Source organism: Sciurus carolinensis, chromosome 15, assembly GCF_902686445.1.
Source record: "Sciurus carolinensis chromosome 15, mSciCar1.2, whole genome shotgun sequence".
Classification (NCBI taxonomy): domain Eukaryota; kingdom Metazoa; phylum Chordata; class Mammalia; order Rodentia; family Sciuridae; genus Sciurus; species Sciurus carolinensis.
Genome location: NC_062227.1, coordinates 45,117,243 through 45,135,493, shown reverse-complemented (window position 1 = coordinate 45,135,493; position 18,251 = coordinate 45,117,243). Strand labels below are relative to the sequence as shown.

Sequence of the window (18,251 nt, the reverse complement as noted above, 5' to 3'; positions counted from 1 at the left end):
ATGGTACAGCATAGCATTTCTTAACCAATAGATGAATTTTAGAAACTTTGAACTTTAAATTAAGTGGACATTGAGTCTTTAAGATTCCTTCTTCTGTTTAAAACATATATGAAGGACAGATAAAATTTCAAAGGAGAAAATGAAGATAGCTGTTCTCTTAAAACAAGGAAAATATCTTTAAGGGCTAGAAATAATACAGAAGCACAACTCATTGTGTGAGCCAGAGCCTGTTTTCTGCTGAGCTCATTTCTTTGCCGCCTAGTAGACATGGGGTGCCAACTATTGGCATACTATTGAGTAACAGAACTGTCAGTACTTTAGGGGAGTTAGAGGATTGAACCCAGACTTACTGTATGAAACCAGAAGTTGGGAAGAGCTCTTTCCCTCATGAAAGGCGCTTGAAAGAAAGGTAAAAATAATTGCCTAGCACTATGGATTTATATCAGTCTTGGATTTAAGGAGGAAGAAAAATCAGACCAAAGCTCTTAGCCAGAATCTGAGCCAAGCTACCTATTGGTTCAGTGTCAGGAATGAGGAATGCTGAAGATCACTGGTCATCATGAAACAGATCTGGAATAGAAAAGTAGTAAGAACAATGACATTTGGACCAACCAAGCACTAAGATGTATATTTTTCTCTGGTAATAATTCATGACAAAATCATTTTGTGCTAAGAGCTCCATTATGATTCCACGAATAGTGTTTTATTCAGTTCTGTGTAGAATCTAACCCTCTCTCACTTGCCCTGATGAAACATAACCACAGTTGTACTTGAGTATTTTTGAGTAACCATCTTTCTCTTCTCTACTACTTGTATGAAATGCTACTACTATTTGTTTTATAATGATGACTTCAGAGGTGTTCAGCTTAATTCTCAGTGATCAGATATGTTGTCACTATTTGAGGACATTGTAGAATGGCTAAAAATCCCTTTGCACATCTAGTTTAGTTCATTTCATTCTCCTCTAGTAGAATTCTTATTCTAAGACTAATGTTTTAGACAACTTGGGATTCATATTTAATCCTTGATCTAACATTTGGAACTTAGAATCTAACTCATGTAGAAAGAAATGTGCATGTGTGAGATTGGGTTATAGTTTAAGCATGCAGGCACTGTCAGGATCGTAAAGCTACCTGCCAGGTACGGTGACTCACACCTGTAATTCCAGTGACTCAGGAGGTTGAGGCAAGAGGATCACAAGTTCGAGGCCAGTCTCAGCTACTTATTGAGGGTCTAAGTAACTGAGACCCTGTCTCAAAATAAAAAGTAAAAAGGACTGGGGTTGTGGTTCAGGGTTTAGCACTCTGGGGTTCAATCCCTGGAACCTCACCACCCCCCAAATTTATAAAGCCATATTTTTTCTTAGAACTCTAGAAAATTTAAAATTTAAATTTAAGATTGATTAAAATATATTTTATATCACTTGAGGTCCTTGAGAAAAAAGTAATTGACATTGTTCTTAAGTACATTTTCATTGTAGAAGGGATATAATATTATTTGTCTTATAATTTTGGACTTGAAACACAACTTAGATTGGTGTATTTCTTATCAGGTTCATTCATTCTTTTAAAAAAATTTTTTTAGTTGTAGATGAACACAATATCTTTATGTATTTATTTATTTTTATGTGGTGCTGAGGTTCAAACCCAGTGCCTCACACATGTGAGGCAAGCACTCTACCACAGAGCTACAACCCCAGCCCCTCATTTATTCTTAATATGTTTGATTATTTCTTATGAACTAGATCTTGGTGCTAGCTTTTAAATAAGAATATCTAAGAAACATTAGTAATTTGCTGTCAATGTCATTTTTTATTTTTATTTTTTTCAAGATGTAAATGAGACAAGGGCTGTGTTGCTCAGGCTGGTCCTGAACTAGGCTTGAGCAATCCTCCTTCCTTGGTTTCCTGAGTAGCTAAGACTGTAGACAAGTGCTGCTGCACCAGCTAGATGTGAGCCTGATAAAGACACAGAATTAGTTACAGTCTGTTTTTAAAAGTATATGTGGGCTAGGGAGATAGCTCAGTTGGTAGAGTGCTTGCCTCTCAAGCACAAGGCCCTGAGTTCGATCCCCAGCACCGCAAAAAAAAAAAAAAAAAAAAAAAAAAAAAAGTATATGTAATGTCTTAGTGTCTCTGAATCTAGTCTTAGAAACTAAGAAAGACAGAAAAGATGGGATGGGGAGAGAGACTAGTAAAAATGAAAGTTATTTTTCTTTGGAATAAGTTACATTATGAACTTTTTCTTTGGAACATATTACATTATGAAAGGTAAAGCCATTAATAAAGAATCACCCTTTCCTTTTAATTATAACTAGTATGAGAATAGTGCAACTAAAATATTCTAATTGCCCTTTTCTCCTAATTATAGTTTCATGAAAATAGTACTACTAAAGGTAATAAAATAATTTGTTTCCTGGCTAATAAGCATGGAAATATTAGTCATTAGATACATGGAATTTTTAAATACTTAAATGGTCTTATTAACAAACCATAGGATAGTTGAAGATACTGTATTTGAACACAATACCAAATAACATTTCTTTATGATTTACTTAGAGCATTTAGAAATAGAGTCTGAGAGACTTTTCTTTATTGTATTAGATGATTGGTATCCCCCTTTTCTCAATATCCAATTTAATTTAAAATTTGAAAATCTTTGTAGTGATAATATAATATGCAGTGATAATATAATGAATATATTATACATAAAACTTGTATTCTTTAGGTTGAAGTTATAGCCCAAACCCTTTTACCACTGATATATCTGTCATATGTATAAATCAGTCATTTACCTAATTTTTAAAATAATCAGATAAGTATTTTTATACTATCTGTCTCCACTACTGAACTGTGAGCTCCTCAAGGTCTAGGGAAGGCCCTTGTCTCATTTACATTTTCAATACCTAACACAGTGTAGCTTAGTATACAAAAGAAATGGGGTTGTCAGCAAAAGCAATTTATATTGTAAACTTTGTGTTAGTAGGTAACTTATAAGGATTTAGGGATATGAAAAAAAGATTCAAGTCTTTTCTATTAAGATTTATTTATTTTGGTTCTGAAGTTGTGTAACTTTTTAGACTCTAGATCTCGTTAGAGCATTACAAGATCTAGAAAATGCAGCTTCAGGTGATGCAGCAGTTCATCAGAGGATAGCTTCTTTGCCTGTTGAAGTCCAAGAAGTATCCCTGCTAGATAAAATAACAGGTAAGAAGAAAATGTGATCCAGAACTTTTTTAGGAGGTGGGTGTGGGAACAACATAGGTCATTGTTTTTGTTGTGTAATAATTTTATTATCCTGTGCTTTTCTTAGATAAAGAATCTGGAGAAAGGCTTTCTAAATGGTAGAGGATGCTTGTATGTTGCTGGCAGATTACAATGGCAGATTGGCGGCAGAAATAGATGATAGGAAGCAACTCACTCGAATGTTAGCAGATTTTCTTCGTTGTCAAAAGGAAGCCCTTGCAGAGAAAGAGCATAAATTGGAAGTGCGTAACCTTTTTATTTTTAGTGCTTATTTGTTTCATATACTTTGGGGTAGGAATTTTAACATATCTGAGTACCTGCACACCTTACATTTTGGGGATAGATCTTTTAGGCAGTGGGTGGCGCAAGTATCTTTTTCAGCATCGATGGATATCCTTCTATTTTAACCAAATCAACCTGCTTAAGTAAACTTTGAAATTTAGATTAAAAGAATTCATTGCATTTGAAAATTATTTGTGTGAGATTCCATGCAGTAGTAGTAATGTTATCAACTTATATCTTTATCTTCAAGCACAAAAATAATAGAAAAATAACAATAGGCATGAAGTTTTACTGCAATAAATTGCGATTGGATTTATTAAATTCTTATTCTGAGTACATGCTGTCTTTTAGCTATACCATTAAGTCTTCAAATTAATCCCTTGTAAGCTGATCATAGTTTGCTGGTATGTGCCTGTAGTTCAGCTACTTAGGAGGTTGAGATGGGAGGATCTCTTTGAGGCCATGAATTCGAGACCAGCCTGGGAAACATAGTGAGATCCTGTTTCAAAATTAAAAAAAAAAAATTAGTCCCTTGTTCCACCTCTGATTCTGATGCTTAACATATTCTTACCATCCTGACCCATAAACACTGTTAGTTAGAAAGTGATTGCTCTTTTAGGTAGTGATTGGTTCTGTCGATGAGAAGTTTGGGGGTGCAGGAGGTGGTAAAAAGAAATAGTTCCATATTTTCTGTGAGGCATTATCAAGGATAGATGAGCTAGATTTAGTTTATTTTTTTTTAAATCCTTCAGTTGACGAGTTGTTTAAATTGCTTATTGCTGTACCAGTTTCTTATTCTAATATGTAAGAGAATTTCTAATTTATCTGGGTCCCCTTATTTACAGGTAGTTCACTGTAAGTTTGTGGATATGGCATGATACTGCCTCTGTTAGGTTGCTTTTATTTATTGTAATTTAGTTCTGAGTTCATCAGTCTCTAATTAGGCCCAAAAGGTGCTTGGACTGGCTTGCCATTTGTTAGCTGTTACTTCCACCCAAAACTCTCAGCTTTTAATTTAGCACAATCTCTTCAATTTGCTCCTCCTCTGGTCACATAAAACACACTGATTATTGGCACTATGATTTGCCCTTGAAAAATTGCTCACTTCTACGTGGAAAGGAAAGATGGAATTTTTAAAAAGATGAGTTTAATACTTGTCAGTCTTTGATCTTGTGGTAGAAGTTCAATTTTAAATATATTGTTACTTGTTTTATTGTCTGCAGAACTGAAGGTAAGTAATATACAGTTTTTGTCTTTAGTTTTTTTTGGTATCATTTCTTTAACTTCTGTTGAGCTTCTGTTGCAGATATTGGACATGGGCGTATCTTCTAACGATGTCTTCACCATTAGCATATTCTTCCTGCTAAAAATAAATATCAAACTCCAAAGCCTGTATTGTCTCATGTTTTTGAAAATTGAAGATCGAAACTTTTGTACTGCTTTCTCACTTATAATGTTGACCATTTATCACTGGTTTCAAAAATGGAATTTCTGCACCTGCTTGGGAGTCTGAGGCAGGAGGATTGCAAGTTCAAAGCCAGCCTCAGCGACTTGGCAAGGCCCTAAGCAACTTAGTGAGAGAGACCCTGTCTCTAATTAAAATATAAAAAAGGGCTGGGGATGTGGTTCAGTGGTTAAGCCTCCCGGGTTCAATGCCTGGTACCTAAGAAAAGGAATTTATGTTTGAAAGTGTAGAAAATATGGCAGATTCCCCCTCCCCCAACAGCTCACTCTTTCCTCAGTGCGTTATAGCCAGAGTTCATAGTTAATAGTCATAGTGGTGAGACTGATAATAATAACAATAACATTTACCATGTGTCAGGTATGCTATTATAGGCATTTAGCATAATCAACTCATTTATTCCTATAAAGCAGGTATAATATTATCCACATTTCATAAACATGGAACTGAGGCACAGTGAAATAAAGTAACTAAATTGTTAGAACCCAGGGTATCTGCCTCTGGAGTCAGTGTACTTAATCAAAAGGAAATTTTTTGCTTCCTGTTTTTACTTAAAACAGTGTAAGACTACAGCAAAAGCTAAAGCCCTATTTTTCTCTTTCTGATTTCATTCTCCTCAGAGTTAATAACTGTCTTGAAATAAAATGTTGTAGGCTCTTTTGTTGTTATTCAGCATGACTGGATTTTATCATGTTATGAAGAAACTACCTCGATTATGTTCAAATTTTTTTTTTACAAGTAAAGAAATTAACTTTCTATATAAACTTGGAAGTAATTCAACATTTGTAAATCTCTTTGTAAATCATAATTTAGAAATAAACATTTCCTTTGTCAGGGAAATTGAAAATGATTTGAGACAATTTAGACTTTCTTTGTACTAAGCAGTTGGCATTGCTTTGCAGTTGAAACTGAGAGGTGAAGATTTATGTTTTCCATATCAGCTGTGATGTCACATAGTTGACAGTTCTCATGCATCTTTGAACATTAACTGTGGTTAGGTATTGATATGTCATTACATTTTCTTTCTTTTTTAAGTGGAACATAAACTTAGTGTCAATTTATGAATTTATGGCTGTTTAATATTCCTATATTTCTAAAGGAAGCCACTATTAAAGCAATTGTAATGAACAAAAATACTTGGAAATCTAAAAATTTTTTTGAAAATCAATAGTCATTACTTTTGAAACTGTTAACTTTGGTTAATAAGCATATAATTATTAGGATGAATTCAATAAATTTTGTTTATATTTACAGTCTTTCATGGATTGCTATATGAATCAGTCATATTTCACCATTCAGAAGTTGAAAGTGTTACATAAATAATTGTTTATTTAACTTGTTATGAAAGAAAATATCTGCATAGTATTCTTTGTATGAATATTGTTTACTCAAGCCTGTCCCTCTTCTGAAGTAAGATTGCCTCCATTAAGTTATTTGCATTTATTATTACAGTGTTTTGTGCATTGTAGGTAGGATGACAGAGAACATCTGGTAATACAGGTTTACATAATTGTATATATGCAGGACTCATTAGAGTACTGTATAGATGGGTCAAAGGGAATGTGTGTGTAAATGTTGATAGTGTAATCAAGCTCTCCAAAAGGTTCTGCTGTGTGTGTATGTGTACGTGTCTATGTACGCAAGCATGCACACACCCACACACAAACTGCTAGTGATCAAACTTGGAGTCTCGTGACGGATAAGCAAGTACTCTACCACTGAGCAAAATCAGGTTCTGCCTCTTTAAATTTGCCATATGAATGTATAAACTTACAGTATGGGTGCATTTTTTCCTACATAACCTTACCCACACTGAGTGGTAACCTTTCTACTTTGTGTTTATCTGATAAACAGTGGAAAATTTTTTTCCACTCAGATTGAATATATTCTAAAAATATTAGCCATTTTATTTCTCTTGCAATTCTCTATCCTTAGAACAATTTTTTTTTTTTTTTTTGGGTTCTAATATTTTATGTCTTAAATTTGTCTTTGCCTCTAGAGTCTGGGCTTTTTGTATATATTAAGATGGCCTTCTCAGTTCATAACTCTAAAAATATTCTGTTTTAATTTTGTTTTTAAAAATAATTCTATTGGAATTTTTAGGCTCTGATATAAAAGGGATCTAACAAATTGATAGTGATAATGTTCCTTCATTATTTATTGATTAATAATTAATTATTGTCTTTTACTATTGTTAAATGCCATTGTCATACTTAATTCTTATGTATACACATACTTAGTAATGTAGTCCCTTTCTACTTGCCCATTTATTTTACCTTCATATGCACAGATTTTGATTATTACTTGCTAATATTGTTCGTTTATAATTTTGATTATTGTGATTATGAATTTTTATTCTTTTTTTCTCCTCATTTTTCACTGGTTTGCCTTTATACGTAATATTTTAAATGACCACGTTTGGTTATTTATCAGATGACATGTTATTCAAAGATACAGTGGTAAGGATACGGAGATATGGAGATAAGGATATGGAGAAAATGGAGTAATTTGAAGTAATTTGATAAGATGGAGTTGTGGGTTTTTTAAGAGAAATGTTACTAATGTCTGCATGTGTTATATGTTTTTAAGGTCTAAAATTTTTCATTATATATGCAGTTACTTCAGGAACTATGTAATCTTTAGCCATTTTTATTGACTATGCAAGTAATCTATTTTTATAGGGGGAAAAGCTATATGAGCAAAAAGACAGCCCTGGATATTGGCTTCATTTATTCCTTTGATCTAATATATGTATTTTACTGTGTCATTGTTTTCCTTTTTAATGTATGGATATATGACAATTTAAGTACTCTGTTCTTTATGATTGTTTCCATTGCTTTGGTATTATAAACAGCATTTCAGGGAACATCTCTTTAGTTAACTTTCTTACTCACATAGGATTATTTCTTGTGATAAATTTCTAAAGATGAAATTACTGATCCATGTTAAAAACTAGATATTTGATACCAATCTGATTTTCAGTAAGGTTCTAGTTGGTTTTATTATCTGTAGGTCTTCTTTCCTAGGCCATTCATTTTCTCCGGAGAGAAATGCCTCAGATTTGCCAGGTAGATGACAGAGGGCATCTATTTTCTGAATAGTACTTTACCTCTTAACCTCTGTGAGTTGAGTCCCTGAATGCAGATCTTTTTGCTCAGTTTCTTGTCTTTCATCTTTTAGCTCTATGGGATAAAGGTTTTAACAGAGTCATTTAAATAGTTTCAGTTAGTCCTTATTGTGTACCTTAAAACTTAACATTACATTTCAAGGAGGCTTGTAACTTCAGAATTCTGAGCCAGTCCAGAGTTCCTCTGGATGAATTACATTATTTTTGTTCATTTTGTATTGCAATTTTTTTCAGTCTTCAAAGTTTTTTGACATTCCTTTACGGCATACCTTTTCTGTCTTTGTGGTTTCTGCCTGTATAAATTGTTTTACTACTTTGTTGGCATTTTGGGAAGGAGCAGATGAATATTTCCATCTGTCATGTAGTGAGACTTTTTATGTCTTAGTAAACACAGCTAGAATTTTGTGTTTCATACCTCCTGCCATACCACCCCTAACTGGTTGTCATACATATATTGCCTGCATTGTTAATAGCTGATCATTCTGATCTCTCTAAAACCTTCCTATGTGACTTCAGCCAGACGGCTCTTTTAAGAAGAAACCAGGCCCCATTACACCTGTTTAAAACTCTCCAATGTGTCCCATCACATTTTTGGATTTTTAAAAAAATATTTTTAGTTGTAGATGGACATAATACCTTTATTATATTTTATATGGTGCTTGGTGCTGAGGATTGAACCCAGTGCCTCACACATGCTAGGAAAGTGCTCTACCATTGAGCTACAACCCCAATCCACATTTTTGGATGTTGTCTTGAATTCATACATGACCTATGAGATCCCTAGTCATGAGCCTGTAACTTTGTTTTCATCTCACTGGTTTATATTTTGTTTTTAAAGCTGGTGAAGCATGTTCTCTTACCAGGATTTTTGCTTTGTTAATTTCTAACAGAGGCTGAAATGCTCTTTCTGAGTTTTTGTTAGCTAGCTAGTTCCTCCTTTATTCAGGTAAATGGTCCTATGTCACCTCTTCAGAAGGTCTTCTATCCCTTTCTTTTGCTTCCACCCTCTCCCCAACTGTATTGCATTGTTTTTTCTTTGTGGTACTTACCATTATTTGAAAATTTAAAGCTTTGTGTAGTTATCATATGTAACTGTCATCGGCATGTGACCTCAGTGCTTAGAGCAGTGCCTTTTTCCTGGTAGTCATTTAGAGTGTATGTTGAATGAATAAGTAAAATCAGACCTTCCAGTGATAGATAAATGAATGACACTAGAAATGTGAACTGTAAGAGATATATAATATTTATATTTAAATTGTAACTTATTTTGTAATTGGGAATTTAATTAATAAAAATGATTGGAAATACTTGAGGTTTTGGGATAGAATTATACCCAGCATAATTTCTCTTTCTTTCTTTCTTTCTTTCTTTCTTTCTTTCTTTCTTTCTTTCTTTCTTTCTTTCTTTCTTTCTTTCTTTCTTTTTCTTTCTTTTTCTTTCTTTCTTTCTCTCTCTCTTTTTTCTTTCTCTCTCTCTCTTTCTTTCTCTCTCTCTCTCTTTCTCTCTCTCTCTCTCTCTCTCTCTCTCTCTCTCTCTCTCTCTCTCTCCTCTCTCTCTCTCTTTCTCTCTTTCATACTGGGGCTCGAACTCAGGACCTTGATCTTGCTAGGCCAGCTATCACTGAACTTCATCTCCAGCCCTGGCTAATTAATTTTTAAGTTGTTTTAGTATATATATGGTCCAGTTCAGTCTCCTCCCCTTACCTGTAGCTGATATTACCCAAGACACCCAGTGTTTGCCTGGTTTTGCTGATGGTACCAAATTCTATAAATACTATGGTTTTTTTCCTTTAAACATACCTAGCTATGATAAAATTTAACTTACAAATTAGACACAGTAAGGGATTAAAAGCAACAATAAAACGATAATTATAACAATATACAGTAACAAGTGTTAGGTGGATTGGTTTCTTTCCCTCTCATATATCTTAACTCCTCACTATGCAGTAGTACTAATTTTGGAACAGAGTGACTAAAGGTAACTGAACCACAGAAAGTGAAAATTTAGCTCTGGTTAAGAGAGAACTACTTACTGTACTTACAAAAAAAAAAAAGTGGGCTGTGTGTTCAAGGCAGTATCTAGAAAGAACTTCAGGTGAGCATTTTTTTTTTTTTTTAAGATTTTGGGAATTTTTATTTACATCATCCAAATTATACATTTATATACTTTACAATGAACAATAAATATCTTACTAATTTTTACACACATCTTTTCCAGTTTAAGTAGACTTTTACTCATGTATCTATCTGAACATAATTTAAAAAGGAGAATGTCAACAGCTCACTCCAGAAATCTTGCCCAAGGAATTCTGAGGCATGTAGATGAACTTGAGTTACAGAAAAGTTTTTGGTTAAAAAAGGGCAGTTCTTTTCAGTGAATGCTGATATTCAATGGGCACAACTTGTTTCAGAAATGCTCCATTTGTCCTTAAAACATTGATATCATAACTTCAGATCTTTGCTGATCACCCTTCCTACTCTTCAGGGACAATGTCAGTGAGTGTGTTGACTTTTTGTGTTCCCTCCAGGAGTGGTCTCAGATTCTGAACTTTCAAGTGAGCATTTTGAAAGAAAAATAGACATTTTGAAATGTTAAAATTAATGTTGCTATTTGTCCCAATTTTTCCCCTTCCAAAAGAGTAACAATAGCATTATTCAGGAATGAGTAATAAGTGAACAGTACTCAGCACTATTTAAGTACTGAATTTGTACAGAATAACAGTGCCACCCACGGGAAGAACTGGCTATACACAAAATCTGAATCATTAAGCCAGTGTTCTTTCTTTTACACTGTAGTACGTAAGAGAGTGGAATTTTAGTTTTAATTGCCCTCTGGGTCTGCTCACTTTTATGGATGGAAATATTAGAATACCTTTATATGCCAGGCAGGAAAGCCTGAAACATAGAAGGCAATAGCAGTGAAGTGTTTTTTTTTTTTTTTTTTTTTTTAATTTGAAGAGTAACATTTGTTTATCAAAATTTACCCTTTGATTAGGATGCACATACTACTTCAATCTTTGACAAGATTTGGAGGAATAGAATTATAGTATACCTGACTTTTTCTGCACATTTACTTTGAATATTTTCACAGAATTATCAGTCTGTTTTTTGTTTTTCTTAGGTTGGGGATTGAATCTAGGGCCTTAGAAATTCTAAGCAAGCACTCTACCACTGAACTAAACCCCAGCCCTAATATCAGTCTCATTTTAATGCCTTAGTTGTATTCTGTTTTACAGAAATAGTATTTCTTTAACTCACTACCTGTTATTTAGCATTTATTTTTCTTCCAGTTTCTTGCTGTTGAAAACATTGCTTTAAATCACCCTTTGACATTTATGTTACTTCCAGTTTTTTGCTATTGAAAAACACTGCTCTGAATCACTTGCTAGCTAAGTTTTGCTTATTTCTGGTAGTTTGTAAATAAATTTGTAGGAGAAGAAACAAGTGAAATGTAGAGCAATAAAGAGATAATGGTTTTTATGGTTGAGTCAGCTATGAGGTAAGAATACAAAGTGAGATCCTCCATAATGACAAGGGGATGTGGACATAGAAACTCTCACATATTGCTTACATAAATTCTTATAAGAATATTATTTTGGCTTAGATATTGTAGTTTTTTTCTTTTATTCTATGTATTTAAAACTTTGACTAGCACTTTTCCAGGTTATTGGTCTTTCGTTAATTTTGCTTGATATTTGAGGTACCCTTTCATTAGGCCTAAGTTGCCTTTTATTTTTGCCTCTTTTTACTAGTTTTCCATTACATTCCTGATGTGTATATTGAATGGTCTGAGGTTTTTATCCACATTTCTCATTTTTTAATTTTTCCCTACTATCCTTTATTTCCTGTTTTATTTGTCTTTTTTTTTTTTTTTTTTTTTGGTGCTGAGGATCAAACCCAGGGCCTTGTGCTTACAAGGCTAGCACTCTACCGACTGAGCTATCTCCCCGGCCCCTATTTGTCGTTTTTAATGCTGTTTTTATTCTGTGTATTTTTCCTTATAGCATGAGATCTCTGCTTGTCTAATTTTGGGCATAGTGTTAGAGATTGTTTTGTCAGAGTTTTGTAGGTCTCGGTTGAAGAAAGTGATTTATTTTCACTTTTATTTATCTAGTTCACTGTATCTACAACTCAGGCATAGTAGAGAAGGAATCAGGAGTCAAGAGATGTTAGTGCGTTCATGGCAACAGCCCACACCTGACTGGAACCATGCTTTTATTCTTGCCAGTACACCAACCACACTGTGAAATACCTCTTCAGTCATATTCACTGGATCTTTCCCAATCCTCTTCGGGAGCTACAGAGGGTCCAGGTTGTCTTGTTTTTGTTTGTTTGTTTTCTTTTTTTTGAGAAAGACTCACTAAGTTGCTGAGACTGGTCTCTCACTTGTGATCTTCCTGTCTGAACCTCCCAAGTTACTGGGATTATAGGCTTGTGCCACCATGCTGGGTCCTTTTAAAAAAGGTTTTCTTTTAAAGATGATTCAGAGAGCCAGGTGAAGTGACTCATGCTTGTATATCCAGCAATTTGGGAGGCTTAGGCAGGAGAATTGCAAGTTCAAGGACAGCCTCAGCAACTTTGTGAGACCCCCGTCTCAAAAAGTAAAAGGAACTGGGAACCTAGCTCAGTAGTAACGCACCCCTGGGTTTAGTCCCAGTACCAAAAAAATCTTTTTTTTTTTTTGAAGTCGAAGAACGGTTGGCAGGCATAAGTAATGTTTGTAATGATTGTAAAATATGTGCGCCTTCAGGGTTTGGCAAAATCTACTGAAGAATTCATACCTATTTAATGTAAATGTAAAATACCATATAATTAGATACTGTATTTTCTATAAACATGATTATATACTTCTTTGTTCATGTGTTTCTTATGCTTTTGGTTTGCTACCAATGAACTCAGTTTAGAAATTAAAGAATATTCTAAAACATATATTTAGTAGAAGTAATGTCCTCTGAGAAAAATTCTAAGGATAATTTCAGTAAGCCAAGTAAATCAATCATAGTCAAATATATCATGAATCTTTACATTTTTTATTCTTTAAAGAATATCAAGGGGCTGGGGAGATAGCTCAAGCTGGTAGAGTGCTTGCCTCATAAGCACAAGGCCCTGAGTTCAATCCCCAGTACCGCAAAAAAAAAAAAAAGAAGAATATCCAAAATCCAAATAAGTTCTAGTAAATAAATTTCATACTGTAACACAGTTTGTGGCATTTGTTTTTGCTGAATAGAAACTACTACTTACTTTTAGACTCCAAGATTTTGTGGTATATACATAATTTTGACAGTGTAGCATTAGAGATTTTTTGCTTGTGTAACTTTTGGACTATCTCCAAATCTCTTTTTTTTAAACATCTGCCATTGTTAATCTTAGAGTTACTATTTAGCATCTTATGTGATTAAGAAATATGTATCTTTTTAAAAAAATAAGTTGAGCCAATATTTTAGCTTGTAGTTTTTTTTTTTTTTTTTTTTTTTTTACACTTGACATCTGTCAATTTTTTGTTTAACTCTCTCACTTTATTTCTTCTGCAAATTTCTTATGGATATATTCTAAGTTATAGTTGTGAACAAAAATTATATTTATGCATGATAAAGAGATAAGGCCAGTAACAGAAGCCCATGGTTTGAAAGTTTCCTTGGTTGACTTTGGTCTTACTTAAATCAGTAAACACTTGGAGAGGCAGTTCAACTTTGTTGTGAAGGGTGGGGACTCTGGAATAGGGTCGTCTGTTGTAATTCTGTTTCTCTGCTTACTTGCCCTGTGGCATTGGACAAAACGTTTGATCTTTTTGTACATCAGTTACCTTGTCTGTAAAGTAGGGAAAAAATATATCTACTTTATATGATTTGAACAAGTTGGGTGCTTAAATTTGTTCCCAGCATATAGTATCTCAGAAGTTACAGCTACAAATAAACAAAAGCCCTTGGGAGGTTTTTTTCTAGCTAATATATATTTATCTGTCATCAGTAAATTACGTTCTGTTTGACAGGGTTACTTTTTTTTTTTTTTTTTTGAATTGAGGAAGAGGAGGGAGTCTTGCTGTGGTGTTCATGATGGCTCAAACTTCTGGGCTCAAGTCCTCTTCCTGCCTCTGCCTCCTGAGTAGGTGGGACTACCTGCACCCAGCTGAAATTCTCTTTTTAGTGTCAGATGTCTGTGATATTTTTCTTTTGCCTCAAAGAGAATTTATTTTTCTCTTTATAGTCTTTAGTATCTCAATGATTGCACCTGGATTTCTGAGTACCTTTAAATATGTTCAGTCATTTTCTGAGATTCTGGCTTATTTGAATCAAGCCTGCTTGTCTGTTGTTTATGGAATCTGCCTCTTTTCAAAATTAGGTATAGTGTTTGTTGTTCATCATTTTGGTAGTTCTTCTGATTTCTTGGAAGTAATCGTTTAAATATGTCCAGTCGGTAAAGTGTTTTCTATTCCTCTCCCCCAGTGTTCTAGAATGTGATTGATTAAGTTAGGAGGCCTGGATTCAATTAAAGTGTGGTGTTTGCCTTACTTTATTGCCTGATTCAGATGTTCATTGTCTTTTGTAAACAAAAGCAGATATTCTTGACTTTTTAAGATGTTAGACTGAGAAGCAGTTTTTTTCTCCTATAACTATTTAAAAATAGGATTTAAGAATATAATAAACATGTAAGACCTAGTATATTGTATTTATTATATTAAATAACCACATAAAGATGTATGTAAATATATCTTGTGTCTTATGTTACATATCTTTTATATAAATACAAAATATAAGGATAGGTATAATGAAGAGAAAATGGAAGAGAGAAAGACGGAATGGATAGGGAGTGGTGAAATGTGAAGAGTTAATAGAGTTAAAGGACTGTGCTGTTCAATGGGTAGCCACTAGCCACATTTTATTTAAATTAATTAATGTTAAATACGATGTAAAATTCAGTTTCTCAACAGAAGTAGCCACATTTCAGGTGATGGTAAATAGGTACTTATGACTATTGACTAGTTTGGGTAGTGCAGATACAGAAGAACTTTTTTTTTTTTTGGCGGTGCTGGGGATTTGAACCCAGCGCCTTGTGCTTGTGAGCAAGCACTCTACCAACTGAGCTATATCCCCAGCCCCAGAAGAACATTTTTGTTGTCATAACAAATTCTATTCACATCATTGATGAAGATTGTCAAAAAGATTAGATAAAATAAAGAATTGATATATAGGAGGTGATGAAATTAAATTTACAGTGTATGAAATATATAATGTTTCTGCTATAACAAGCGAAGGAATATTTTGGGCATCCCAGAGAAGGCAGTATTCCTCGATGGTGGAATACTGATGGATTGAATTGAAGAAAGAATCCATATCCTTGCATGTACTATCATAAAGACAAGAGGAGCATTCACAGTGATCCTCCATGTCACAAGTGAGACACCTGAAAGCAGGAGACTGGAAGAGCAGAGTCACTGAGGACACTGTACTGTGAACAGTCAGAAAAGTTAACCCTGTACAGACCCTTTCTGGTGTCAACTAGGAGTGATGAGGAACCGTATTGGAGCTTGGAGTAGATGGAAAGGGTAGTGTCCCCTACAGGTTGGTAAGGGCCAGGAGCAGTGGGAGTCATTTGTCTATGGAAAACTAGTTGTTGGGGAAGACTACGTAGTCTGTAGTTAAAGATGACAACACAAACTACCAAGCATTTTTGGAAAGATAATTAATAAGACAACAAACTTAGGGAGAAAAAACTGAGAATTATGCTGAAGTTTGAACTTAATATAGTCTGGTGGTGCTCTACCTGGGTATATACTGTTGTCTCAAAAATATACATAAAGTAAATTCTACAAATTTCAGTATATCAAAATCAATGAAATACTATGATGGTTAGTTATATTTTTCCCTCCCCAGAGAGTTTTAAAAAAAAAATTTTTTTTTTAATTGTAGATGAGTACATTACGGATCGAACCCAGTGCCTCACACATGCTAGGTGAGCACAGTACCACTGAGCCACGACACCAGCCCCTAGAAAGTTCTTTTAATTACAGAATTCTTTGCTATACTTATTGGTTTAAGACACTGAGTACTGAAGGCATAAAATTAGGAAGATCATAGGTAAGTTGTAAAATATAAACAGTGCATTTTTTAAAATAATGTGTCCTCTTTCAACTAAATAGTAAAAATATGTAGTAGTTAGGAAAAACTGAACATCAAGTTTAAAAGGTTTATTTTTTAGTGGATCGAACTGGAGATTTTAATGCTGATTATCATGGCAATCTTGTTGTAAACTTTAAATCTGTCAGACAAAAGACTTGACAGGGATGGGGATATAGCTCAGTTGGTAGAGTACTTGCCTCGCAAGCACAAGGCCCTGGGTTCAATCCCCAGCACCACAAAAAACAAAAAAACCAAACTTGTGACAGTTTCATCTCTCACTTTTTCATTAGATATTCAAGAGAAGTAGTGTCTTTGAACCCATGAAATTCCCTTTGTAACTGGAATTTTTTGATGCTGAGTTCCAATTCTGAAGCATAAAATTCTCATTTTCCTTTAAGATGTCAGAGTCAATTAGCTTAAATCCAATCATCATCTGATGGATCTAAATATTTGCCAGCATGTTTAATTTCCGTTCTTGTTTCTTGATACAAGTATCAGCACCCACATTAGTATGTAGACTCCACGGTATAAAACTAAAATGTACCTGTGGGTTCATCTTGTGTTAGTTTTGACATGTTTGCTAGTGAAAGCCTGAATTTGACATCAAAAAAGTCATATGCAGTAGTAAAGTGAACTTTGAAAGTTAGAGATGCCTTGTAGGTGATGCAGAACTGCTGAAAAAAACTCAGTACTTTTGTAAATGATGAAGATGTTAAGAGAGTTTCCTTTGGTAGTAGAACACTGAGTAAAGCAAGGGAACAAAAACCGATGAAGCAAAGACAAAAGGAAAACTGGGAAGAGGAAAGAATATGAAAGTGATCATTGTGCTTTCTTCACATCTTCCAGAGTTTAGTATGTGTTTCCTGTCCAGCAGCTGGTCTCACATATGCCAGATGACCATTTTCCCTCAACTCACTATGTAGGCCTGTCTTAGAATTTATCATCTCCAGGAAGGACAGCATCATCACTGTCTCTAGTACTAGTGAACTGGACTGTTTTAGGATAAAAGCTCTGTTGTGGCCTGCTACATTTCCTTTGGTCTGTATTCCAACACTGTTGCCTTTTTCTGACTAAATCATTGCCTTTCCCCTTCAGTTGAGCATCTGTACTCACAATGAAAAACAAGCAAGCAAAACCACTGCTTTTAATCAGGAATTGCTGTTGCACTTGAAGCCTCCAGTATCTTATTAGATTTGAGAGTCACAGAATTCTTAGGCCTCTTTAATGAAATGTTCCAATGTTGCATCAACGAGACCATTCTGTACACTACATGGGTGAAAAATTACTATATACCTAGTCTGAAACTCTGCTATTTCACTTAAATTCCATTGTAGGAGAGAGAATCCTTTACAGTTTAATCTTAATAATCTAAGTACTTTTCTAATAAAATAGGAAAAGAGGTAGGAACTATAATATCTACTTTATGGATGACAACACTGAGGCACAAAAGTGTTAGTATATTCAAGAGACATTTGAAAAAATACTATTAATATTAAGCTCCTGAAAAGATTTTCATGTGTTTTCTCTAGTCTTTACAAAAACCATGTTGGGGATGTGGCTGCACAGTAGAGTGCTTTCCTAGCATGCTCACGACCCTAGGTTTGATCCTAAGCACTGAAATAAGCAAACAAACTAGTCATTATAAATATATTTTAAGAAATAAACATCAGTTGTAGCCATCCTCTGCACAAATTTGCATCCTACTTGGATATCTTTCTTGGCTGGTCTTCTTGGAATATGTAATACAGAATACATTTGAATATGTAATATGTAATACAGAGGTAGAGTGAAGTAGTAAACTGAGAATTAAAAGCTACAGGTTCTAGACTTACTATGTGAACTTGAACAAATTGTGTACTGTCAAGATCATTCTTCCTCATCTTCAAATATGAATTTCAAGCCTAATTTATAAGATTTTTTCTACCTATAAATTCAGTGCTTTTGAATTTCACTGTTTTGTTGCAGAGTACTTTAGTTTTAATTAAGCTTATAAAATGATAAGGATTTTCTTTCGTTGCCC

At 34.1% G+C, this 18,251-nt stretch overlaps 1 protein-coding gene across 1 annotated transcript in view; it reads left to right on the top strand.

Annotated features, from left to right (window-relative positions):
- Rprd1a (regulation of nuclear pre-mRNA domain containing 1A) overlaps positions 1-18,251 on the top strand; it is a 65,036-nt gene that overhangs the window by 33,101 nt on the left and 13,684 nt on the right. Inside the window, 3 exon segments of the mRNA XM_047526608.1 lie at positions 3,079-3,205; positions 3,312-3,338; positions 3,341-3,486. Coding sequence (XP_047382564.1) covers positions 3,079-3,205; positions 3,312-3,338; positions 3,341-3,486 — 300 coding nt within the window.